The 26156-nt window shown below is 36.2% G+C and overlaps 1 protein-coding gene across 9 annotated transcripts in view; it reads left to right on the forward strand.

The window, feature by feature from the left end:
- The window catches only part of USH2A (usherin), a 370614-nt gene that overhangs the window by 145748 nt on the left and 198710 nt on the right, over positions 1 to 26156 (forward strand). For 8 of the 9 annotated variants that reach the window (XR_005858133.2, XM_015283893.4, XM_419417.8 and 5 more), the window contains exons 30-32: positions 2225 to 2410; positions 13598 to 13711; positions 16265 to 16426. Coding sequence is in view for 8 of the 9 variants with exons in the window: in XM_015283893.4 (XP_015139379.2) it covers positions 2225 to 2410; positions 13598 to 13711; positions 16265 to 16426 (462 nt within the window). In the remaining variant the exon portion in view is untranslated. Of the gene's footprint in view, positions 1 to 2224; positions 2411 to 13597; positions 13712 to 16264; positions 16427 to 26156 lie in introns of those variants that run through there. The other variant, XM_015283895.4, reaches the window with a different exon arrangement.

Raw genomic sequence — 26156 nt, forward strand, 5'->3', positions numbered from 1 at the left:
GTTGGAGAAAAGCCCATCACAAGAATTTTGAGCAGCCTAAATCACGTAGTATTTCTAAAGGTACCGAAAGTCTTTAATGCTTTAAATAGTAGCAGATTACTGTCTTATTTCACCTGCAACATGTTTAAGCAAATACTTTTCACATATAATTCAAAGTATTTTCCAAATTTATATTTTATTATGCCATTGTTTGAGAGCAAGGAATGTGAAATAATTGAACTATATTATCAGAATAAGAACAGCGCTGTGTCTAGGCATGTTGATGTGTGCACATCCAAATTCACATTTACAGGAGTCTGCTAAGAGTAAGTAGCTGTATTTTCCCATGTATGACTGAGTGATACTAAATCAAATACAGAGGAGGGAAATACTGGATAATAGCAGGAGCATGCTGTGGAAGATGTAAAGTCATGTAGCTGTAGGAGAGATCAGGATCTAGTGCAAGCTTTTTTTTTTTTTTTTTTACATTGTCTGCACACGCATATGCTGCTCAGTGCTGCTGAATAATGTAGATGGGGGAAGAATTCTTTTTACAAGTAACGTGCAGACTGTGAATATTTAACAGAAAAGTGTGTGGCTTGTGAAGAAGGTTTCAAAGGAACATAATACCTGCTGAACATAAAAGATCATATTTGTCTTATATTCACGAGGAAAACTTTCTGCTCAGTGCTTTTACAAACTTTGTTTGGCCAGCAAGTTTTTGAAGATTTAGTCCTGCATTTTTTTACTCCACATTTTGTCTTTAGTAATGGAAGCCTAACTGTATTCTTTCAATGCAGAGAATTATTTTGGTGAAAGATACTTAATATAGGATCTTAAAAAAAAAAAAAACGATACTATGTGTATGTGAATATTTGACTTTTTAATACACCCATATAACTTAGTGTCATTATTTTTCATACTACCCAGAAGAGAGAAGGTACATATATATTTTCATACCAACTGTCTGACAGTAGTAAGCTTTCCCATAAATTTGTTTGCAAGCTGACCACAACATCGAACAGCTATGTGATCCCTAGGGCTGGAGAATAATTGCACTACTTAATTATTTTTGAGTTGGTTTTGTTGTGTCCCTTATGAGAAGACCATCTGCTATAGAGTACCTTACCTTGCCCTGTGATACACTTCAGGACTAATAAAATCAATATAATGCTGTGGTAACGGAGGCTTTCCTAGAGAATCACATTTTTTTTGTACAAGAATCACAACTTCCAAGTATTTTCATACTTTGCACTGTAGTAGTCTTACTAAAAGCAAAAAAAAAACCAAACCAAACAAAACACAACCACAGCTAAACCAAGTCTCTGTATTTAATGAAACTTAAAATTATATAAAAAGTGGTTATTTGATGGTGAGAAAAGCAAACAATCATCAGCAGGGCTAGGGAGTCCACATGCATTTACAGTAAACTCATCATCCATCATCCTGCCATCATGTTCCTTGGGCCTTTCCTCTGCATCCCTTGTGCAGTCATCTGTGATGAAGTTGTTACTGGACAGACCTTTACCTGATATAGAAATATCTAATAAATAGTTAAAGGTTAAGGGAAATGGGATTTTTTATTTTTATTTTTTAATTAGCTACTCTATACATATATGAGCTTAGCTTTCCAGTTCTTCTAAGCGTCTTCATTTTTCTTTTTTTATTTTTCCTTTTCATTTTCTTGCCCCCCCAATAACAAAATATGTTTTACTCTCAGATAGTTATTTGGCATTTCAGAGATATGAAAATAAATTAATAAGCTTAATTTTTTGAAGCATTTTGTAAATAAGGATGTAATTTTTTTAGAAATGTTTCATATTTTTTGCAATCTGTGGCTTAGATATTCAACAGATAAATGTTAAACCCTTCTCTGCTGCAGTCTCTCTTGCATCATTCAGTTGCTTGATTATAATGCCCAAACTTGCTAGCTACATACAATCCACCTCCTCTTTTTGAGTGATGCTTAAATACGTTTGATACATTAAATGTTTTCAGAAAACCTCAACAAGATGAGAAGGAATGTTATGTAGATGGAGTTTTGATGGTTTTGAAATATAGCTTAAACTGAATAGCTCAAGATGTGCAGTCATATTAAATCAGTGCTGAAAAGTTACAACTCTAATAAATTGTATTTATGCTAATGGTTGAGTCTGATTTACTGCAGCCATTAAAATTGAAGAATAGGGGCAATAGTCTCCTTAGAACTGCCATTTTCTCTATTTTCTATTTTATCCGTCCACAGTTCCACAAAATGTGCCAACTCCCTCAAGAGTTCACAGTATAAATGGTTACAGCATTGAGGTCACCTGGGACAAACCTGCTGGGGTCATAGGTGTAATTGAGAAGTACATTTTGAAAGCATATGAAGAGGATGGTCCCAGTGTACCCATCACTATTGCTGAGCTTGCTGACACTTGTATGCTCACAGGTAAATGTTGTTAAGTACCATTTTCTACGTGTATGTAATAACATGGCGTGTTTATACCTCCTTTTGTTGAACTGTAAAGTATTGTCTATTTTCATGTATAAAGAGCATATCTACTTGCTCCAAAAGTAATGTCCTGTTTTTATTTCCTTGGAAACTATGACAAATACAAAGAGCACTGTTTGATAGAGCAAACTCAGCTACAAAACATTGTTTGTCAACACAAGTCCCCACCATAAGCTGTGCATTTTCACCAGCAGTAAGGACCTGCATGCTGCAATTGTAAAAATCGGCACTGATGGAGGTGACCTGCTGTCACCACTGCTGAAACACACACTCACCACCTCACTGTGCTCATGTTCACTGTTTGGTCTCCATAAACATACAACAAATGTTGATGAATGCCAGTGGGTGCCGTTTTTTTCACATGGAGGAATTCAATGACATCCCTTTTCTTCATATGCATTTCCATGTCAGACGCCATTTTGTCAGACTGCCCCTATGCTGCCATCCATCATGCAGCAACAACATCTAATGGAATATTGATGGGAAGGTTCAACCTTTACTGCCATACCACCACCATCTGCCACTGACATTGTGGGTCAACATAATAAAATAGGAGGCATAACTTTCAGAGAAGTCCTTGTAATACTGCCAGCACCAACGTACATGCAATGTATTGACTTCAGAGAGCAGTAGAAATTAAAATGCATCTAAATACTGAAAACAAGTTCTATTTAGACTATTTTTTTCCTAGTCTAGTGATGATTTTGTAGGGGAATTCGGTTGTTTTTGTTTTTCTTTTTAGTATGCATTATGTTACTTTCTCCTGTTTTTACATCTGTTACACCTATGTGAACTCTAAACCTGGGTCCCATAAGATACTATTCAACATGATAGACCAAAACATCTGATATACTTACCTAAATCTGGCCCTCTAAACCTAACTGATTTCAGTGGGATCTAGCATGCATTTATGTTTATCAGACACTTTGCTTGCTACTACTGGGATTTAGAAATGGATTATTATATAACGAAGGAATTTGGGACTTCACATTTAGAGGGTTTGCTCACTCCTGAGCTGTGGGTTGTGAATAGGAGCTACTGCACATGAGATGCATTTTCTAGAGTCCTGGTCTTTTTACCTGTAGGAGCTGGATGTTTTTAGAAATGTGAGACTCTTTGTCCACTACGAAGAGAACGCTTTGCGACCTTTTTTCCTGTCTTACGTTCTTATTTACTCTTATTTTCATTGTATATTTATTCACTGCCTAAAATTAATTATATAATTCATAAAAATAAAAAAGCTTTAATGGCATAATGCTCAAAGCTAGTGCCTTTGGTACAGCTTGACTTCAGGCAGTATAACAATTGCAGAAAATGCCTTAACCTTTCAGCAGTATATTACTGCTGTTTTCCTGAAGCCCAAGTAATATGTGTTCAATGTTTCTACATAAATATGTATGTTTTGTGTTGTTCTCTGCTGTAATGTAGATATAAATTTTCAAAGCTAACATGCACATATTTTTTCTTCATTTGGAATGTTCTTGACTATTTGTTAATAATGTGCTTGCAACACATAAATTGCATTTACTTTTCATTATTACTGTGATTTGTTTGACGAACTTTTTGTTTGAATACTCTATCTGTGTGGAAATGCAATATAAATTACATTAATAGAAATTTGAGACCATATGTTAGGTAGTGTATGTTAGATAACAGCAACTAATGTTCAGAACTTAAGTTTAGCTTAATTCTTATTGGTATTATGACATGATTGCATGCTAGTGTTAGGAAAAGTCTACACTGTGCTGGATATGAAAGAGGTAAACGGAAGCAGCTTTCAGGAGGCAGAGGGATAAGTCATTCCTTTATATTATATGAGGATATTAAATAGATTTCTTTTTTTTTTTTTTTTTTGTCCTTTATAGCAGGTAAGTGCTGAATAATGCAAAATTAAGTGACCCTAAGAACTTAAAAATGACTCTATTCAACCATTGTCCTCTCTGATAATGTCAGATTGTAGATTCTTGGGAATATGACATACAGTGAGTCTTCCTGTTAATGTAACTTCAGTTGGTAGTTTGTCTAATTCCTCATCTGGAAGTTGCATCTTCACCATTGTGCATAGTGATCTGTGGTAGTATTATCTTTCTTTTCTTAACCATTTATGGTTTTGCTTTTTGTGACTTGCTAATGCAGTAAGTTTTCGGATTCAGTTTTGTCTGTGTGAAAGGAGTACTTCCTTTTGTTATATATAGCTGCTGCCTGATATTTTAGAAATGTATTTCCTGGTTTCAGTGTTGTATGAAATATGTAATTCAAGCCCTCATGCTGAGGTCAGAACTGAGACCAGTGAAAAACTATTTCTGTTAAATCACTGCTTCTGATAGATGTGGTTTTGCCTTTAGCCCATTGATTTCAGTTCAGGCTACACAGAGAGATTGGTTTGTGAGCATTAGAAGATGGCTACCCTCAAACATGAGAATTATAATGGAGAAAATAAGAAATCTCAAGTGATGAATTAACAGTATTTTTTGAAAACCGGACAGTTTGACTCCAAGAGCAGATTCACAGTGTGTAGATGATGAGCACAGAAATTCATTTAAATACAATCTGAGGGCTATTAAAAGGATGTTTGAGCGAGTGTTGGAGAAAGTGTTTGCCTAGACACAGTAGACTCATGCTGCTGGACATAACCTGGAAGGTAACTGTATAGCAACAAAAAGGTGGTGGTGGGACAGTAAAGACTGCTTCTTTTCATGTGTCGTAAACATGGCAATTGCAGTTTTGCTGCTGGTAACATAGGATAAAATATGGCACATAGCTGTAGATGTAATCACTATACATTGATGTAGCACAGGTTCCTGCAAAATTTAATATTCAAAGGTGTGTGTTTGATCCATGAATTTTGTATATAGATTTAAGAGGAAATGAGAAGTAAAAAAATCAACATGATTTTGACTGGAGTATTAAAAATGTCAACAGTTTTCTCTCATTATAATTTTATTATAATCGTCATAATTTTACTATATTCTTAATAATTTTCCTTTATTCTCTTATTAATTGTGCTGCATTCATCATGGATAGACCACTGTTTTATAAGTTTTGCTTTTTGTTTTGAATCAGTTTTGAGGAAGTCTTGGTCAGTTTGTTTTCTAAACTAAAAAAACAAGCTGTACTTGGAGTATGATGCCATAGTGTCTCAAAACTAGTTTTGTTCATATTTCAGAGTGTTGGTAATACAGGAGGAGGTGGAAAGAGCTGGAAACAAAAAGTTGCTACCCTTACACTCATATTGTAGCCTTCTGTATAATCAGCATTTGGAAAATAGTACAAATCCTAGGAAACATTCACAGTCACCAAGAGCTGCGACACTGGTCAGAATGGTAAATGTAGTAATGTGATTTTGTTACATGGTGGTTGGAATCTCTGACGTGTTGTACTGCACTACAGGAGAATTCTGCAGTACAAGGAGTTAAAGAAAAACTTACTAAATGCTTAATCATAGAATCATAGAATGGCTTGGAATGGACCTTTAAGATAATCTAGTTCCAACCCCCTGCTACAGGCAGGGACACCTCCCTCTAGGCTAGGTTGCTCACAGCCCCATCCTGCCTGGCCTTGAATACTTTCAGGGAGGAGACATTTATAACCTCACTGGGCAACCTGTTCCAACGTCTCACCACTCTCATGGTAAACTATTCCTTCCTAATATCTAGTCTAAATCTAGGCCCCCTTCAGATACTGGAAGGCTGCTAAAAGGTCCCCCTAGAACCTTCTCTTCTCCAGGCTGAAGAGCCCCAGCTCCCTCAGCCTGTCTTCACAGGGGAGGTGCTCCAGCCTGATCATCTTTGTGGCCCTCCTCTGGACCCGCTCCAACAGCTCGATGTCCTTGTGTTGGGAGCTCCAGAATTGAGCACTGTACAGTACAGAACACAGAAGATATTGAGCAGCAGTGGCCCCAGTATCTACCCTTGGGAAACACATCTGATTTGCCTTCAACTGGATTTTATGCCACTGATTATAGCCTTCTGGGTCCAGCTATCCAGCCAGCTTTCAATTCACTTCACTGTCCACTTATCTGTACTTTGTCAGCTTGTCTGTGAGGATGCTATGGGAGACAGTGTCAAAAGCTATACTAAGGTCAAGATAACATCTATTTCTATCTCTGCATTTATGAAGCTTTTCATCTTATTATAGAAGTCTATCAGGTTGGCGTATCAGTTAGGAAAATCTAAGTCAAAGTGAGCTCTGTACTGATTCAGCAGTAATTTCATCTTCCTTTTCATGTGATCCCTTATATCACTGGCTCCCAATATAGCTGGCTGCAAGTTGCCTCCTGTGCTTAGGCAGAGAAGATTGTTTTCAAAAGTTGATTTAAACGTATAGTTCTGTGAGATAGTTACTAACTGGCTGCAGCTGTGGGAAGGTTTAGAGTGTTCAGCCACTTTCCCATGGGTGTCTCATTACATCTAGAAGAGAATGAAGAGGGGATTATTGCTTAGCCTTAAGGCTTGTCTGATGTGTCTTAGCAAGTTTTACCATCAGAAAATTAATCCAGCAAGGTGATCATTTCTCATCCTTATCAATTAATGCTCAGAATACACACAAACACCCTGCTGTGTAACACAGAAAATAGCTCATGAGAAATAACTCTAAGCTTCTCTTCAAGTTCTTCTTGACTCTGAGTGTTTGAATTAACATTCTCACATACTCTGTATCGTATGCCATACCTTCTGTTTTCACAAATTGTTCCTAGTTTAGACCCAATATTCAGATAAAAAATGGCATTTGCCTCTTCCTGTCCCAGCAAAGGTGCCCCTAGTGTCAGCACTTAAGAGAAATACATTTTATAATTCAAAATCGTAGAATTCAGGAGATCCACAAGTCTCTAAGTTTCACCAGCTCCCAATTACAGACAATGAAGAACAGTAGTGAAAGCTGCAAATGGTAAGATATTCAGCAAAAGAATTCACAGACGTTTTGTATTTCTGTTACAGAGTTCTTTTTTCTATTTTCAATTTCAAATGGTTACTGTAGCTCTCTGTACCTATGTCATTACCACAATAACCAAGTGCTGAAGTTGTGGCTGCACACATGATGATGAGGAAATCGTTGTCGCTTTATCCTCCAAATGCCCACAGTTGCCATTCCTTAAAAATTTAATTTATGATTTCTTTTCACCCTCAAGTCTTTTATGCTTGGCAGTTGACTGTCTCAGGAAAAGTTAATTTGATGATTTGATATGGTTAATCAAAGCGATAAGGCTGTGCCCTGGCTTTGGAAAGTGGAGGATTTCCACTCAGAAGAGGAACTCAGGCCTCCTACCACTGGCTAGGCTTGCCAGTGGGGTGAAGGAAAGCTCACTGCCAGCTTGGAAAATGACCGTGTTTAAAGAAAATACTCCAGAGAAGAGCTTCTCACTCCGAGTGAAACGATGAGTGAGACTTCTGCCAGGCCTAAGCTAGCAGTGGAAAGCATCTGTGTCTGCCTGGCAAACCCTACTTCATTTTGCAAAGGGGCTTAGAGCAGTAGTTTTGGGGTTTCCTGCAGGCATCTACCATCACCTGTTGCAGGGTTTGGGAGTCAGGGGGCTGCAGGAGCAGCCTCAGGGCCAGGCCCTGCAATACCAGATGCAGGGCTCTTCAAGGTCTGGAGCAGTGGTCAGCATGGGCCAGAATATCGGCAACCAAAGCAGGCCATGGCACAGGCTGGATAGTGCTGTACTGAGGGGCACGGACCAACTGCATGGATGTCTCTCATGGAGATTGTCCTTCATCTGCAAAATGCTGTCTTTTGGGATCTTACAGAAGGTGTTGTACCAAAATCTTGGTAATAATGAGGGATGTGATGCTTCTTGCTGGTATGTTTTTTACTTGTGGGTTTGCAGGCACTTGTTTTCCCTGTCTCGCCCACGTACAGGCACATCTCTGTCAGGGGAAGGAGCAGAAGGAGTCTACAAGCATATACAAGCAGCTGCACCTGAGCTTATGCTCAGCTCCCTGTCTGACTGCTGCAGCTAATGTAACATAGGGCAGCCAATAGATCTGTCGATGCCCATTAGGTTCCTGTAAATTGTCAGGTAGCACTTGAGCTCCTGGTGACTCTAAATCAGGGTGGCAGAACACAGGTTCTTATCTCTTTCCATTTAGCAGGCTTTAGCAGACTAGCAGCATATTTTTCAATATATGCATTTTAAAGCACGATTGATATTAGCATTTTGCAATATTAAGGTTCTAACTTGATTGAGTTTAGACCTAAATGAATCTTGTTTACAGTCCATTGATGTTCTATAAATTTATTCATATGAAATGTAAATTATCTGATCAAATAAACCTGAAAATTTTATCCAAATTACATCAACACTTAGCTACATACTGATACTTTTATTGACAAAAAAGAAATCAACTTCCTAATTTTTGTGAGAAATAAAGGGTTTATTAGTATCTTTTTATAGACGTAGTTTGCAAAGAGTTAAGAATCTTTCCTTCTCTGCAGACTTTTAAAATTAATCATACAGTAGAAGATTAGCAATGCCAAACTTATCTGTGAAGATCAAGAGGAACAGAGTGATAAGATATTATAAACCAAATCTTTCTGTGGTTAAGCAGTGTCTGATGCAAAATGAGACCATTGGATTATGGTGTTCTGCAAATTAAAGCAGCCAGAGTTGTTGTGTCTAGTGAAGGAATTTCAGCCTTCTTTGAAATGTTGCAACCTGAATTGCATCTTTGAGACCAGTGGAGCTTGTGCTTGGTTGATTATAAAGTAGGAATTGCTGGGAAAAAGGGAAAGGGGTCTTCCAAGCCAGTAACCAAAGCAAACTTCTTTGTTCTTCTAAGCCAAAGCATTTTGATTCATACTCTGCTTATGGTAAAAGTTGCTTTAAAAATGCAGATGTATGCGACAGATTGATGAGCAGAGGCTTACAGCTCAGAGATGCATACACAGAAGACACATGTACATTAACAGTTTTTGCTACAATCGGTCGAAAACACAAAGTCAGTTGAGGACTTCCTTTTCTGGTCAGTGGACTGTGATTAAGTGTACTGTGGCAATGATGCGTCTCGACACACAAGTGACTTTGTTAGACAGATGCTGTATGACCTCAGGCGTTCAAGTTGGCTACATAGTTTGGGTTTGGGGAGAGAGGATTTGGTATTTTTTTTTTTAATGGCTCAAAAAAAAAGCATTATGATACATCTATAAGGTAGAATGTTGTTTCAATTGCACAATTTGTACTTCACAGTAAGTCCTTATGAAGTAGAGTCTTAGGGAGGAAACAATGTAAAAGTCTGGCAAGGAAGAGTCCCTCCGGCAAAAACAAGTGGAAGTTGTGTGGATAAGCTCTGTGGTTGACTTTGACTGATCTTTATGTTCAGTAGCAGAGCTGAATTTTCAGTATTTGTATAAAAGTAGTGCCTGGTTATGATTAAAATTATCTGAATTTACCTGTAAAAAAATTGAATTAACCTTGCAAAATGCTTCTCTTCCACCATCTTAACGGAGTGTTTTTATTTTGTGAAAAGAGGAAAATAATTTTAGAACTTGTGTTACAGATGTAAGATTAAATAGCTGTTTTTTTGTGAGTTGTGTGTGGGTGAGTGGGCTTTTCAGAATAAACTCACCTCAATTTTAATTTTTATTCTGATGTACAGAATAAAAGCTCTGAGTTACCATAAGCAAATGTGCCATCTCTGAAGATCAGGTGATATTTTTAAGTAACATCCTATACAAGAAGGATAGTATTTCAGGGAAGGGAGGACATCACTTTTAGAACAAACTTTTAATTAGATGAGGAAATTATCAAAATACTATACTTGCCTTTGAACCTGTTTTTCAGCATTTGTGAACAGAATATTACCCTCATACCTTAGTGATAAAATAATTATTTTCCTTGATTAAAAATACCACTTTTCCATTCTAAATATAGTGGAATGTTGTGGCAGAACCTCTGAGTATATGACAACTCCCTTTTCGGTATACTGAATATAAGAAATGTCTGTTTTATGGAGAAGTGAAAGGAAGAAGCTTGATATTTGATCTTCTGATGTACTGTCTGTGTTATAATGAATGGGTTGGTTATAAGGGTGCAACTCATTCTGACCAGTTAACATGTCTGTTTTATCATAAATTCATTGTTGACTCATTTCAGCTGTCCATGTTAATATTTTTATCCTTTATCCACAAGAACGAACATTTTTTACTCTGGCAGAATTCTAGCCCCCAACTTCAAATATTGCAAATAATTAAAGATCATTTAAATAAAAGTATAGAAAATTAAATGCTAGTTTTGCATATAAAGTGGGCTTAATGTTCTAGGTGTGATTCCAGATCACTCTTTTAGACTGTTAACTTTACATTCATATTTAACAAATGACATTATTCAGTTTCATGGGGTCACTGTGTCAAAATGTCTGTGTTAGAACTTAAATTTATTTCCAAAGGTTCTTTGAGTGGGCAGATAGGAGTGGGGTGTTAGAATGATTTACCATCTCTGATTCCCTATGTGGGTTTTAAGGCTAGGAACATAGTCTGTGGTGTAAATTCTAAGTCTGGATGGATTCAACTGCTCTGATGTGGCAGATGGAATGAATGGAACTCACATCTCAAATGCAGGAGGCTGGCCCTCTTCTTAAATATTGATGGTCCCTCTAATTCTATTCCCTGATCAAGGTGACAGTTTACCTACCTACCTCTCTCCTGCTGACATTGCTAGAATACATGTAAGTATGACTGTGGCCAAAGGTTGCTTTGTTAACATCCCATATTGGAAAGCCCAGTGGACTGTTTAGCAGATCATCAGTTGTTGGGTATGGACAAGGGATGTCAGTCTACATGTGTGCAAATTGAGGAGTCTGGAAAAGTTTTTTAAAAGCTGTCAACCATCTTCATTGGATCATAGGCTATTTTTTATTGCAGAATTTATTTCACTGGGCTATAAATTATTTCACGTGTATTGGTGGTGATCTTTGCTATGGGACTGCTGACTTTGTACACTAAGATAGTCAGGCAATGGGTGTAAATTTCACTGCCTGACTAAAAGTGCAGAGGAAAAGAGTGGGTAATGAGAGCAGAGCAGCCAGTTCTTTAATTGAATTAAAAGCCGGGTGACACCAATGCAGACACCTGTCCAATTACAGACAGGCCAAGGTGTTTACCATTGCTGTACAAGCGATTTGAAGATGACAGAAATCTTTCCGCCCACAGATTAACATAATGAAGGAGAACAGATTACAGTGGATGCTGGCCAAACAGATAGGTTGGCAGCTGAGGAAAAAGTAGTTTGCTGAAGTATGTAAATAAAATCTGTGCATTTTCTATTGCCTACCTATGCAGTGCATCTGTTTCTTTGCTGAGAAAAATAGTGCAAGTGTACATGTGAAGGAAAGATATTAATTATGAGATAAACAAAGTATACTTTTAGTTGCTTTTTTTTTTGCCAAAAATGGTTTTTTAACAGATACTTTCTGTTGCCAAAAGGTTGTTCTATTTTTCAAATTCTCACTGTCCTTCATAAACCTACCTCCATAATGTACACTCTGTTGCATTGCAGATGCTTAATATGCTTCATATAAAACCTTTTTACTTTGTCAAAAGTAAAAACCACATCCAAACAACCCAATCCAAACCTTCTACAGCTATGAACATCTTACTGGATATGTGAGTGTGACTCTCAGTGCCTGAAGCCATTGATGACCCCACAGAATGTCTTCCATCATGAAATGCAAGGAGCATTAATTCACTGCTCATAAGAAAAGAATGCTATAAGTGCTAAATGTACAAATAAAACTAAATTGCTTCCTAAAGCACAGCAGACTGAATAGAGGGATAGCATATGCTCTATACCATGCTCCTCTTAACCAAGAACCTGCAAATGTCATAGAGGATTTGGTTTCTGTATGTGTTTATTTGCTGAAGGTACCAAAAGTACCTTTTATACTTTCCCATGTTTAACATTCAGTGATCTAGAAATAAGTGACATTTCTCTGATGGAGAATTCCTGTAGTTACCAGTATTGCTGCTTGACAGGGATACTGACATTTTGAAACATCATTATTTTCTTTTTTTATGCATATTGAATGTCCTTACAAATGTCTTTTGTCACAGCTTACAGACACATTTGCTTGGGTAGGGACTGACACAACATTCTCTTCCTTCCATGTAGTATTTACACTAGATAATAAGATGGCAGTACAGTTTTTCTCTGCCAACATGGGAATTGCAAAATCAGAACTATTACCAGAGAGTCAATCCTGTTCAACTGGTTTCAGTTTAACACAACTACTCTGGCATGAGTACTGCTACTTCTGATGATCTCTTAAAATGTAAGGACAGAACCTCAGAAAATTAAAATAGAAACATCATTAACAATGCCCATCTTTGAAGTCTTTGGATAAATTACAATAAAAGATACAAAAACAACCAATTCAATAAAAGCTAACTTTGTGTTTCCATGTGACTACATGTATTAATGAACACTGTAAAAAGTAGTAGACTTACTCTGACTACCCCACTCAGAAAATAAGTATGTTGTAACCATAAACTCACTTCCATGAATTCATGTGCATGTTTCTGTTCAAGATACTGTGTAACTTCCTGAAGTGTCGAGGAGCAATTTGTTGTATCCACTACAAACTGTTGATATACATGTGGCATTCCCTCAACTTTTCTCTAACACAAACAGGACCCGAAAAAGACAAGTTTACAAATATTTTTTTCTTGTAAATCCCTGAGTACTGTGTCACCTGAATTATGTTACAGTAGTAATGAGCATGTGGGCTGTATTCTGCCAATGAAGTAATGAAACACAAGTGGGATGTTTCATATAAAAAAGAGACTTGAGTTTATAGATGAATAAGTAGGGGCAGCAGGAAGCATTAAAGTAAAAATAAAAGGTGAATTGGGGACTAAGAATAAAGCCTCATATTTATTGTCATGGTTAGAATACAGTGTGCAGCTCAATCTTGAAGTAGTGTGTGTTATGGTGAGAATAAGTAAGGAAACTTAGCTGCATGACAAATATTAAGAACATAGTAAAACACCACTTTTAATTTGGTTTACAAAATTTGTTGCGGCATGATATGAATGAAACCTTAAAACCTTTTTTTCTTTTCCACCTCTTTGTATGTATGTAATCAGTCTGTACACTGTACATGCATAACACCTTGCTTTCTTCTGTTGCAGGCATATTGACAGGCTTGCGTCCCTTCACAAACTATGCTGTAACCCTAACCGCTTGCACTTTGGCTGGCTGTACTGAGAGCTTGCATGCATTGAACATCTCCACTCCACAAGAAGGTAAAGTAATTTCAAAGGTCTTGACTTCCACATTTCAGTCATGAATAATAAAACAGGAGAAGAGCTAAATGCTGCAAAGCCATTTGCTGGAAAACCCCAACCTAATTTGATGACAAAGTGCATTGCCAGACCATAATTGCTCCATTTTTTGGGGGGGTGCGAAAATGAATCAAACTCCATACCCTTTAATGACATGCATCTTTAATAGCTGTAATGCAGATTAATGGGCTTTTTAATTGCTGTTACATTGTTCATGCAAGAGCCTTGTCATTAATATGAAGCATCTGAAAGATTAATGAAAGCTTCCTCATTTTACTATGGCTCAGAAGTAAATCTAGAGACAGTCTGACTAAAAAGAATTGATTGTATGGCACAGTATGAAATTGAGAATCAAACGGTTGATTTCCATGGTTTCTTTTAACTGCTAAACACCAGCAATAGGCAACAATTATTTCAGTATGATGAAACCTCTAAATGCCAATTGAGTTATTTATTAATCACTGTTCAGATTTTCCCTTTTCTAAACTCTTACTTCTTGTTGGGCTCCAACTTAAAGGTTGTGAGTGTAAATTAACGTTTTCTAAGCTTACATTAAGAACTGGAGCAGGAAGGAAGAGAAAATAATGCTATGGTTCTGGCTTTAGAGACTAGCCTGGTAATAATACACATCAATTACATCACCAAATGTTCCCAGAAGAACTCAATTCTCAATTAAACATCAAGTCCAACTCATCCTTCTCCTGGTTCCATCATCCTAAAGCTGTGTTAATCCTGTTAAAGTCAGTAACTCCAAATTTGTACCAGTAGAATAATAAAGGCTTGGACTTAAATCTATAGGAAAAGTTTAATCCTCCATAATGTGGAGTCGTTTTCAAAATTCCCTCTCCCACAGTCCTATCTACTAACTCTAACAGTGATGTATTTTTAAAAAGGCCCTTTTATTTTCTCTTAGAAACAAGTTAATTATAAGGTACCAATAAATCAAATAAAATTTTAAAATGAAGTTGTGTGAATTTAGCCATAATTATCAAAAGACTGCTAGAGTGTTGTACTACTGTTAGAGCAGGTATTTGAGGAAGGTGTTGTCCTGATGAGGACAGTCCTGAGGATTCCTGTCTAACTTGGCTGGAACATGCTTTTGATGTGAACGTGTTGAAAACTGCCAGCAGCACCATTCCAATCAAAACACAGTATCACCTCTTGGAAGTTCTACATAAACGGACTGAGTTTGTCAGGTGGTATTAGCTATGAAAATGCATAGCCTCTGACAGCCAAATAATTAATGGACGCTGTGACGTTAACATGAAATACAGTGTTGAACATTTCTTTCTAGTATCATAAAGTAATTTAAGAAGTCTGTCTGTCTTGTCTCAACTTAGTGAGTATTCTTGGTAAAGAAGGAATTCTATGTTTCAGAAAACATTCACTGTTTTCAGATGTGCTGTCGTATTAGGAAGATTTAGGCAAGAACAGATTATTTTTTTTTTCCCCAGAGATCAAATAAAGCCATGGGGAACATGTGTTTCATCCCTCAGAAGAATTGAACAAAAAGTCACTGTGCGGAGTTTCTATTTTTGGACACTCTTGTTGCATGCTCTTAGTAACAATAAATTGATGATACAGAAGACAGACACCATATCACACCCTCCAGCTATCCCTGTTTCCCTATTGAAACATTCATTACTTTATATTGTTTTCACATTGCCAGCCACTGCTAGTTATTGTTTTAAATTGCTAGCACAGAGCTTGTAATTTACAAGATATTCCTCCCAGACTAAGGCCCAAGTTCTGTTCCTCTTGCGATATTCAGTAGGATTGTTTGTGCTTCTAAAATATAACTCATTGAAATGGTGAGAGAACTCAACTTTTAATTATTATCCATTGCCAACTTCCAATGTGTTATATATGTAAAATCCGTGCTAAACAAACATAACTAAGTGTATTGAATTATGAAAAGCATGAAGGAAGGACTGCTGCATAAGAATAATGCATCTGCATTTATAATTAGAAAAATGGGTCACTTTTTGGTTATGAATAACAAGCATGAAAAAATGGAAATAATTTGTATTTAAAAAAGTCTGCCCTAAAATTATGTACCCTTCCACGTGCTCAGTGTTATTTACCTGGAGAGATACGGAAGCAAGATTACTTTTCTAACAAGTAAAGAGTGTATCTTTATCTTTCACAGAACTTTGTGTTCACTAGAATATCCCACAGGTGATAGGAGAATTCTCAAAATGTTCATACTTTGCAAGCATGAGATCTCTCCAAAAATGTTAACTTCACAAAAAACAAACAAACAAACAAAAAAACCTTTCTGGTAGCCATTGTTCATTGAAACAATTTCTAATTTGTAGAAAGCTAAAAATGCTGTTATACAGTAGACCTGCAACAATCTTATATATGTTTACTGAATTATTTTTGAAGTCTTAGGAGTATGGCAAACGCTCCCTTTCTCTTTCTCAGTTTTTCTTGCCCCCCACAGTAAGGTAAGATATATGATACAATATGCAGTACTATACAATTAATATAAATGTTGTACTTTTTCACCAGCCCCTGAAGATGTGCAGCTACCCACAGCAACAACCTTTCCCACATCCTTGCTGGTGGGTTGGAGTCCTCCAAAAACACCAAATGGTATTATTACACAGTATACTTTATATATGAATGGAGTACCAATTTATTTTGGAAATGGAACCAGATGTGTTGTAAAAGGTATGTTCTCCTCTAAGTAGCATATACGATGGGTATCTCATAGTTTCTGTGAAAAATTGTATAGCAGACCCCTTATTGTTTTGCGTTAATGACTGTTTTAGTCTTGCTTTTGGATTTTATAATTCATTATTTAGAGTCAGCTGTGCTGATCTGTATGTTTGATAAGACAGAGTTCAAATGTGAACTAGTTGCATGCCATCCCTGAGTTACCTTGCTTAGGTAGCCAACTGGTATTATTCCTGATGCAGGTGGAGGAAGGTGGAAGAATATTTGAGACATTTGGACTGAATTGTGAAGTTAACTCTCTGCTACCATGATAGTAGTGATTGGTTGAGTGTCTTTGTCATATGTTGTTAAACTTCAAGGCATTTTCCTCTTTGAGCTGAAGGTATGCAATTCTTTTGCACCCATATGGACTCTGGTAATAGCCTCGTGTGTAGCGCTCAGCCTTCCTGGATGTCTTTTGTGAACAACAGCACTGTTATTTCTGGTTAGAAGTGACCAAACATTCTGAAAAAGTATTACCTGTTGAAATTAAAGCATTTCAGATGAAATAGAAAAATAAAATGAGCTGTATACACTTTAAAGCCCGGAGGGTTCAATTTGTTAGAGAATCTTTCATAGAACTCCATTGTGACTCAAGAAAGATTAATATTGCCATAGAGTATCTAAATCCTGTTCTGTGTTATCCTCTTTCACAGGAACTATGCTGTCTTTTTGATAGCTTTGTAAGTTTTTAGTCTCATAGCATTCAGCTCTCAAAACAAGTAAACTGTAAGCCATTGGAGACAAGAAACATTCTACAGATTTAATGTGTTGTTTTTCTATTCCCTCTGTCTTCCTTCAATTTTCTTAATTAGAGAACCATTGTCTTGTTGTTCTGAACTGCCCAGACTTGCTTGTTAAAAGCCGAAACTAAATAATCCATTTTCTTATGATAGTTATATCAGTACTCTGGAAGCTATTTTGCAGTACAGTGAAGAATGGTAATCTGATTACCTATTTTGAAATAGTTGTAGTTTTATTAAGTATCCAAGTTATTTGTTCAGATTGAGATTGTTAATACCACATGCACACCAACAGAACTGGAAGTACCTTAGCAAAATGTAAATGCTATTCTGGACCCATCAGAATTTGTATATAGTAGTAGGTACAAGTAAAACGAAAACATTTCCTATTGGACAACTCGGGGGGAAAAAAGGTATCAAGATCCTACTTTCTTTTAAATGCAAGGCCTTAAAATTCAAAGCCATTTCTGCATCTTGAGTTAGTATAAAACGTATTTAAAAATTCATATAGTTCAAATTTCTTTGCCTTGCACAGGCCATAAGCTGCTGGTGTGGTGGGTCAGTTTTGACACTGAAAAATGAATCCAGTTAGAGAACGTCCTGAAGGCTGTTGATGATCGCTGTAATAAATAGTGCACACTTTAAGTCAAACTTTTTCATTCTGTATTCAAAGGTAATGGATTTTTCGTAACCATAGTAACCTTAGAGTATTTCTGGATAAATACATGAGGTATATACATTCTGGTTTTATTTTTGAATATAAACTACCACATTATGTATTACTAATAATATGAAAAATAGGATATAGGTTAGCATAATGACAGCTCAAACTAGTACGCATTTTTCTTCTGCAAAAAAATAAATATTTATCAAAAGTATAGGTTCAATTAATTTCCCCCCTGTTCTCCCCAGTTTTCTGGTATTCTTGTAGTGCCATTTATCTTTTTCGCACGATCTCCATTAATCTCCTATTGCCATCCCATAATGCTATTCTTAAGAATTTTGAATTTCATCCCAGGTATTTTTACAGGTGTGTTAATCCCTAACTGGTTGTAAATTGGCAAGGAATGAAAAATGTTTGGAGAAGTGGTCACCATAATATATTTTATTCAGTTGGTTTTTAGTTCAGTTCTGATTGTGTTCTTGCCTAGTGCTAATATGAACTCTTGTTGGTGGAGATTACAGTCAAGTAACTTTTCTGTTTGTCCTTCAAAAATTTGAAAAGGATGAATTAAATTTCTGATTTCTGATGTCTTATGTCTAAGTCTTGGAAGATCATGTGCAGATTCTCCAGCTATATCAGGTTATATTCAGCTAAACTAATTTAAGGAAAAGTGATATTGTTCATAAACTTCTTAGAGCAGCTTTTGTTGCTTGTGTTCAGAAATTATTTATATTTTTCTATTGTGGTCTTGATATTTTTTACCCTATTGTATATTTTATAACTTTAATTATTACATTAGCCTTTTTACTGCCTTTCATTTCCAGCCTCTCCAAGAAGTGCAAGTTTCTCTGAGCTGAAATCCCAGTATATCCAGTATATCACTGTTCAGTAGGACACAAATTCTTTCCATCCATATTCCAGCTTCTCACCCAGACTTGCAGTATCTCAGTGCTTACAGAGCTTTGTTGTTTTACTTTGCTTAAAAATAATAATAATAAAAAAAAAAGGCTAATGAATCAGGTCATGTTGCCTTGTTCAGTACTACACAGGAGCCACTCTTGCCCCCTGTTACAGACATGGCATAGAGATCAGACTGTTTGCTTTAGCTCCATTTTATTTAGCTGCCAGTTTCTCACTCTGCCTGAGGGGAAAGAAGTGATCTGAGCTAGTATACTGGGATTTGGGTCACTAGAAATCCCAGTCACTCTGAATCAGGTCTGTTTAGAATCTTGCTTAGATCTGTATGTATTTTTAAGTTGAACCACTTTCTTTCAGAGCCTAAGATTTTCTTTTTTACAGGCTAGTGGTAAAAGAGGCATAAAATAGGTATAATTTTTTTCTTACTTCTGTAATGGCTGTAATTTAAAACAAAACAAAACAAAAAAGGGGACAGGGGGCTTTTGACTTTCCATTGTCATACATGGCTCTTTCCAACCTTTTATCTTTCAGCATTTGCGCTAGTGATGTTATGACTTACTGCCTCAACATAATATGTTACTGACCCTAAACAGAGCGACAAAGTTCATTCTCTCTGACATCTGTTTCCCGTTCATTCAACAAAATTGTGTAATTTAATAACTACATAAATGAGTTTCTGACCACTTGTCAATGCCAGAAAGTCATAAATTCTCTCAATGTGTTTTGAAGTGCTGTATGAATTGAAATGTTTTATTTGTTTGAGTCTCTTTTTAGGAAAGCATCAGTTCTGCCTAAAAATTAAAATTTTACTGACTTTCACTTCAGCCCATGAAAGTGTAATTGCTTCAGGTCCATCCTGGTTAATCCATAATTGGAGAAGGGATATGTATTTTCAACACTATGATTGCAAATATATTGTTAGCTTAGTTTCTGGTCTTGACAGTTGTTGAGGGCTTGAAATACTCATTGATTTTCAAGGAAATTCAAGTGTTTCTTTTCTCTAGGGATTGAGCTGTAATTAAAAAGGAAGCCTTTTAAAAGCACATATGGCAAATGTACACTTCACCACGTTGAAAAGGGGCATCCATTAGGCATCCATCATCCATTAATGCCTTTAAGTATTTTCCCCATATTGACAAGTTCAGTTTCTGTGTTCTTAGTAATAAAGTACTGAAATGAAGGTAGCCCCTGAACCCCTTTGTTAACTAGTTGTCTTCCTTTTTCTGCTTCTGCATTATGTAGTACCACTTTCTCATGCAATCTGGGTGCTGTTTCATATCCTGAATTGCAGTGAAGTCCTAAAGTCTTTTGCCAGTAGAAGCCTCCAGAGATCTCCAGGTGGAATCTAGGCTGTATGAATCCAGGCTTCTATTTTCATACTTTCAGTTCTTCTGCCTGAAAGATGCTCTTGTATCCAAGCCCAACAGCTGCAGCCAAGGAAAAAGAATCACAGCAAACATCTGCTCTCCAATCCTACATACCTCTCTATTCATGGAGATGACCTAGCAGCTTTGAGGAGACGGGGCAACATCTAGCCTTATGTTCAAAACGGATATTTCAAAAACTTTAAAATTTTAGGAAAAATTGAGGGCTTTTTTGTTTGTTTGTTTGTTATTTTGTTTGGTTTTGTTTGTTTGTTTGTTTGTTTTTCCCTGTGGAGAAGAAAATATTCTTCTCTGATCCATTCAAACACTTACAAAAACAAAAAAACAAAAAAAAACAAAAAAAACCAAACACCTGAGTTTTCTGCTTTGAACTTCAGAGATTTCTTAACGTAATGCTCTTTAAATATTCAGGCAAAGTATTCTGTATTCTTTCCTTTTTTAAATTGATCTCAAAAATTTCCTACCTGCTTAGATGAAAGAAAACAGGGAGGGTTTTATACTGAAAAGTTAGAGATGTCAGTAGATTGTATGGGTGGAGCCAATAACATCTAAATGCAGAAAGCATTAGTAATAAGCAGAAACAGGAATGACCAAATGTGACTTGAGCATCAATTTTGTTTAGGTGGAAACTGGATTGCTGAAAAGCTTCAGAAAAAATATTAATGTCAAAATATTCCTCTACTCTTAAACGTTGCACGTTTGTTAGAGTAGGGGAAAGTTTACATTATTTAATAGATTCATGATGAAAAACAATTTTGTAGATGCCTTTATAAAATGAAACAAAACAACAACAACAAAAAAGGATAAATTTGTCTTTACATGGAGCTTGGAATTGAGGATGTACATGTCTGTATTTTCTGCAGTACTAGATTTTTGACAGTGTTAACAAATCATGTTCATATAATTTCCATAGCAGATTCTAATGGTTCTCATCATGAATCTTTAACGGGAAGATATTCTTATTAACACTCAGATGTATGAAAGTTATTCTTCTCTGCCAACCTGAAAGGAATGTTTTCAGCATTTCTGGTTACAAAGGCAGATCTTCAGCTGAGTTAAAGCGGTATAGAGATTCCTTACACTGCATCCCCAGGAGTTTAGAAGGCATTTCTGATGACTGTGACAGACTGATTTGTAGTGGATTTCTGGGCAAAATATTAAAGAGACCTTGGAAATAGTGGGAAAGCTAAGATTTTACAAATTAATCTAAGAAGGCAAATTAATCTTTAGCTTATTCAAATTGTTACTTCTCCTGAATGTAGAAATGCTGAACCTACAAAATCAGTATAGAAAGGAAGAGGCAGATGTTTGACATGTGTTAAAAGAAGACTTAGCAAATCTGAACTTAAAAAATGAGAGAATCCCAAATTAGTACCTGTATTTTTTCATGTTGCTCTAAATCTTTAGTAGTTGTAGTAAATACAGTATAGTAATGCACACTTCCTCTATTTTTTGTGAAAAATTATCACTCTTTGGTCCCTTTTTTCCATGTTACTACTGCTTTATTTTAAGTGAAAGACTACGATAATAAAAGCAAAATTGATATAATTTACATTTTACTAATTGTAAAGTAAAGCGGTTTGAGTAAGAGAAAATGCATGATATTATATGCAGAGCATTATTGCAAGGAGCTGTATCCCTAAGAAGATAATACTTAGGTTAAGATACCATTCTCCTGGTTACTTTTCAAATAGTTCTGAGGTACAGAAATATTTAAAAACACCAATTTCCAACCCTAAGGATTTTTATTCATTTGTTTTAGTTCCTGCTCAAAGATGAAAGAGACAGCTTTTGCCTTAAAGGACAAACAACAGAAAAATTCTGTAGTCCTCTAGCATGAGCTTATTTCCCATCTTCTAGGTAGCACTGAAATATATATAAATACCAAGCAAAGCAAGTCTCTGTTTTGGAAAGAGCTGTGTGCTATCCGATACAACATTGGTGCCAGATTTATGTATAATCTAACTTGGAATTTCACAATTTCTCCGTTTTCTGTGAAGCAGAGACTTATTTAATATTATTGTGGGCAATGAAAACAGTATTAATCTCTTCACAGCTGAAATGCGTTATCTGAAATATCTTGCATGTAACCCAATGAGATATGACACAGTGCCTCTTATTTGCATGCTATTGCTGCAATTCCTGGCCCATCACTTTACGTGATACCCAGGTGATAAGGCAGACAGGAACTAAGATGTTTTACCGAATGACAAACAAAAAATGCCTCCTGCTGCAAGATTTATTCTGGCCAAAGTATGCATTTCAGTAAACATATTGATGAAGCTGGTATTACAGAGCAGAGCACACCGGTCTTACAGGAGAAGCTGCCTTCCTCTAGAAGTTTTAGGTGGATAAGAAAGTACATTTGATACACCTGAACTGCCAACACTGACATTGCCAGTGACCGGACTGGTACTATAGTAATTAATTCTGCAGACCCAGAATGCAGATTCAGCAGGCACAAAACCAAAGGGCAAATGGGCTGAGTCTGGCATCCCTGTATTTCAGCTTTAGACAGACAGATCTGGTGCACTCATTGGACTTAATAATACAGATCTGAGGAATTTAGAAGAGGGGTGTTGGGGTAAGGGTAAAAGCATTATGTTTATTTGTAGCAGCTCTGTTGTATCATTTTCTATTGCAGTGCATTAGTGCAGTGTTAAATAAAATCTGCTTATTTAAAATCCTTTTAAATAGTGTTTAAATATTTCCTGCTGATACAATCTGCTAAAGTAGTTATCCTTGCTGCAGATTTCAGTTAACCTTGTCGCAGATATTAAGCCTGAAGCTACACAGACTTTTAGGGACCTTGATTATAGAGCAAAACCTAATGATGTCATTATAAAACCACAGCTGGACAAGCTTCTGGAGTCCTTGTCCTTTGATCAGATTTGGGTAACAGCAAGCCAGAAGAGAACGCACGCTAACCCTGCTGGAATTACTGAGCTCGCAGGTTGCTGAAGTACCACTTTCTAAAAATTAAAATACAGCACAAATTATAAAATGAGAAGGACTGATACCTCAGATTATTTTCCAGATTATTTTGTCCTGTAATTTTACTTCAAAGTGAATTGTCAGAATTAGACATATGTTGATTTCTAGGTCCTTTTCTTCCCATTTACAGCTGCATGATCAACAGAATTAAAGATCTTTTCAGAAAGCACTGTATATGGAGAAGGGCAGATTTAAATCAAGTGTTTGTTGAGTTCAATTTTAAAAAGCTAAGTACATTTGTTTGAGTTTTTTTTTAGCAAGTGCAAGAGTTTACCATTCACATATTGTCATCTTGGATGTGCTCTGCATTGCCATGTTGATTTGCATGTCTCCTTCAAGACTTCACTGCTGCAGTCAGCAGCAAATTCATGTTTCACTGCTTTTATTTTGTTCTAATATTGCCTGTGTGTTCCTTTCTTGGGCTAGCTGGCCCAATATTATGTATATCACTTATCTTTCCCTGGGATTTCTGAAAGGTGTAATCTGTTTCTCTGCATCCCACTTATTCAGTGGGAAATGTGGGGCTCTATCATGTAGTATGATTTCTTTTTCTGAGCAGTTGTCGCACAGTGACTGTGGTTTCCAATTAAACGCTGAGACATCTTAGATTTCTAAGAACTTGATTATACATTCTTGGCCAGGTTGTGCTCATAGCCTGAAACACTTTTACGGATCTTATTTTCTGATGTGTGTGTGGTAATTGTGGTTTGTCTGAAGCTAATTAAAGGGCAGTGAAGAATTCTGTTCTGTTTTCAATTTTGCTGATAAAATGGAAACATGGACAGATTAAGCTTAAGTGAAGATTTCATTCAATCACAATTTTCTTAAGTAAGAACCTTAGAATAGCATCAGAAACTGTGCAAGGCATTATGTCCAATTTACAAATCATATGTTTACAGATGAAGAAAATATTTCTACATTCCTAAATTTTTTGCCAGAATCTTTCTCGCACCCTTGTTAAATGGTTTATGCTTAGTTTTATCTAATGCTGACCTCATGTAAATAAAGATCTGGTACCTCTTGCAGAGATGGACTAAGGCCGAATGTACTCTTCTCTCTTGATATGGGTGTAACTCACCTTTAATTTGATAGGTATGGAAAGATTGGGGCATTTTTGATATTACTAGATGTGTAATGAAGCTTTTCTCTATGTTTTTCCTGATGCTCTGGAAAACCTACTTGTATTTTTCCTCGCTTATTTAGAACCTTTTGGTCCTGAACTGCCATGGAATTGTATATTTAATTTAAGATAAATACCTTCTTCCATGCAGCTATTGCAGACTCTGTTAGTTTATCAGCTGTGATAATTATTCTGTCTGGACAGAACATGCTTTGCTTATTAGCATTCCCTAGACACAGATTCTTCTCTCTATATCCACTATGTCCCAACTTTTCAGTAGCACTGGTGGGACATTAAGAAATGATGACAAAGTCTAGGCGGGTAGCACTGCAATAATGCTTTTGGAGGATCCCTGGCAAGGGATTCCTCTTTTCCTCAGTTTTAAAAACTGCGTGATCATGAGGGTATTCTGTCATTACCCATTACTTAAATAATTTTAACAAGTTGGTTACTGAAAAACCAGAAAGCTATAGCTAGACAGTTTTATGAGAGGTGAGTCTTTTTGGTTTGCACGTGTTTCAGACTTGTTCTTTCAATTAATCCAAGAGCGTCTTCCTTACAACTGATGGTTCTAAATTGCTTCACCGATTAATGTCGTCTTCTGTTACTGTAGATTCAGACCTTCCAGGGTATTTTTCATATTTCACAAGTTGTCTTTTGTATGTGAAGAACGCAAGTGTAAGTGTTACAAAGCCATAAAGGAGTTGGATATAATTCAGACTTAAATAGTAGATGATGGTTTGAATGTCTTCAGGAGGATTCCTGTTTTGTGTTTTTTTTTTTTTTTTTTTTCCTACAAAATCTGTGTTCCTATCCTCCTAAATTAGATAGAAGAATATTTAAGGTGTAAATCATCCCATAAAAGGCATGAAAGGCAATGTAGGATACTTCCTCTCCTGTTCGGTCACTTAGAAATCTAACTGAGCTTTCTACGCTGATCACCTAAATTGTTTACATAAAGCTTAATAGCCTTTTAGTCAGTACTGATCTCCATTGTGTTTTCCACTAGTCTTCCATTAAATATTATATTTTTATGACAACCCATTTGAATGAATGATCGAAGCATTTTACATAGGTATTAGTTTGACTTCAAAAGCTGCAGGGAATTTTCTCTTACTTTTTCTTTTCTTGTTGTTTTTAATTGTGTAGATAAGTAACAAATTAAGGTTCTGTGTTACCTGGAAAGCAGTAAGTGTGTGGCCCAAAGTATTTGTGTAAGCAGAAATCTAAATACATAAGAAAAGCATGAGATTAGTGTGCTTTAAGTCATGCTTAGATTCATGCTCTTAAGAATAGCGTGAATGAGAACCATTGTCACTGTTTCAGTGATGGCTGCTGTTAAATACACCAAGTTTCTGTATTACAGTTGCACATTTAAGTCCAATTTGCAGAATGTTTTGTTTGTTTGCTTGTTTGTCGCATTCCTAGGGGTAGTTATGGCTACATGAAAATAAACATTTCTAATTTAAAAGCAGTTCTGTTCAATCGTTTTGTTAAGGAGAGATTGCTCATGGTCTATACATGTAAGAGAATATGTTATTCTTATACTGATGACAATACATCATATACTGTCTGTATAACAGTGTATTATGTATATATATTGTTAATAGTGTATATATTATTAACAGCTGCTAGCTTTAATTTGTGATTTAGTCAATTTAATCAGTAAGTTTCTGTGTTCTTTCTGTGAGCATTTCTGGTTTCCATCAAAGGGGATGCATAAATTTATACCATTTTACAGAGATACATTGGAGGATTTTTTTTTTAATATTTATATTTTAAAAATTTTCCAGTCAGTATAAATCTGAGTGTTTGGAATCAGTGCTGAATAGGTAGTAGAGGCAGCTAAGACACAGCATGT

Source organism: Gallus gallus, chromosome 3 (assembly GCF_016699485.2).
Source record: "Gallus gallus isolate bGalGal1 chromosome 3, bGalGal1.mat.broiler.GRCg7b, whole genome shotgun sequence".
In the NCBI taxonomy this organism is placed as follows: Eukaryota; Metazoa; Chordata; class Aves; order Galliformes; family Phasianidae; genus Gallus; species Gallus gallus.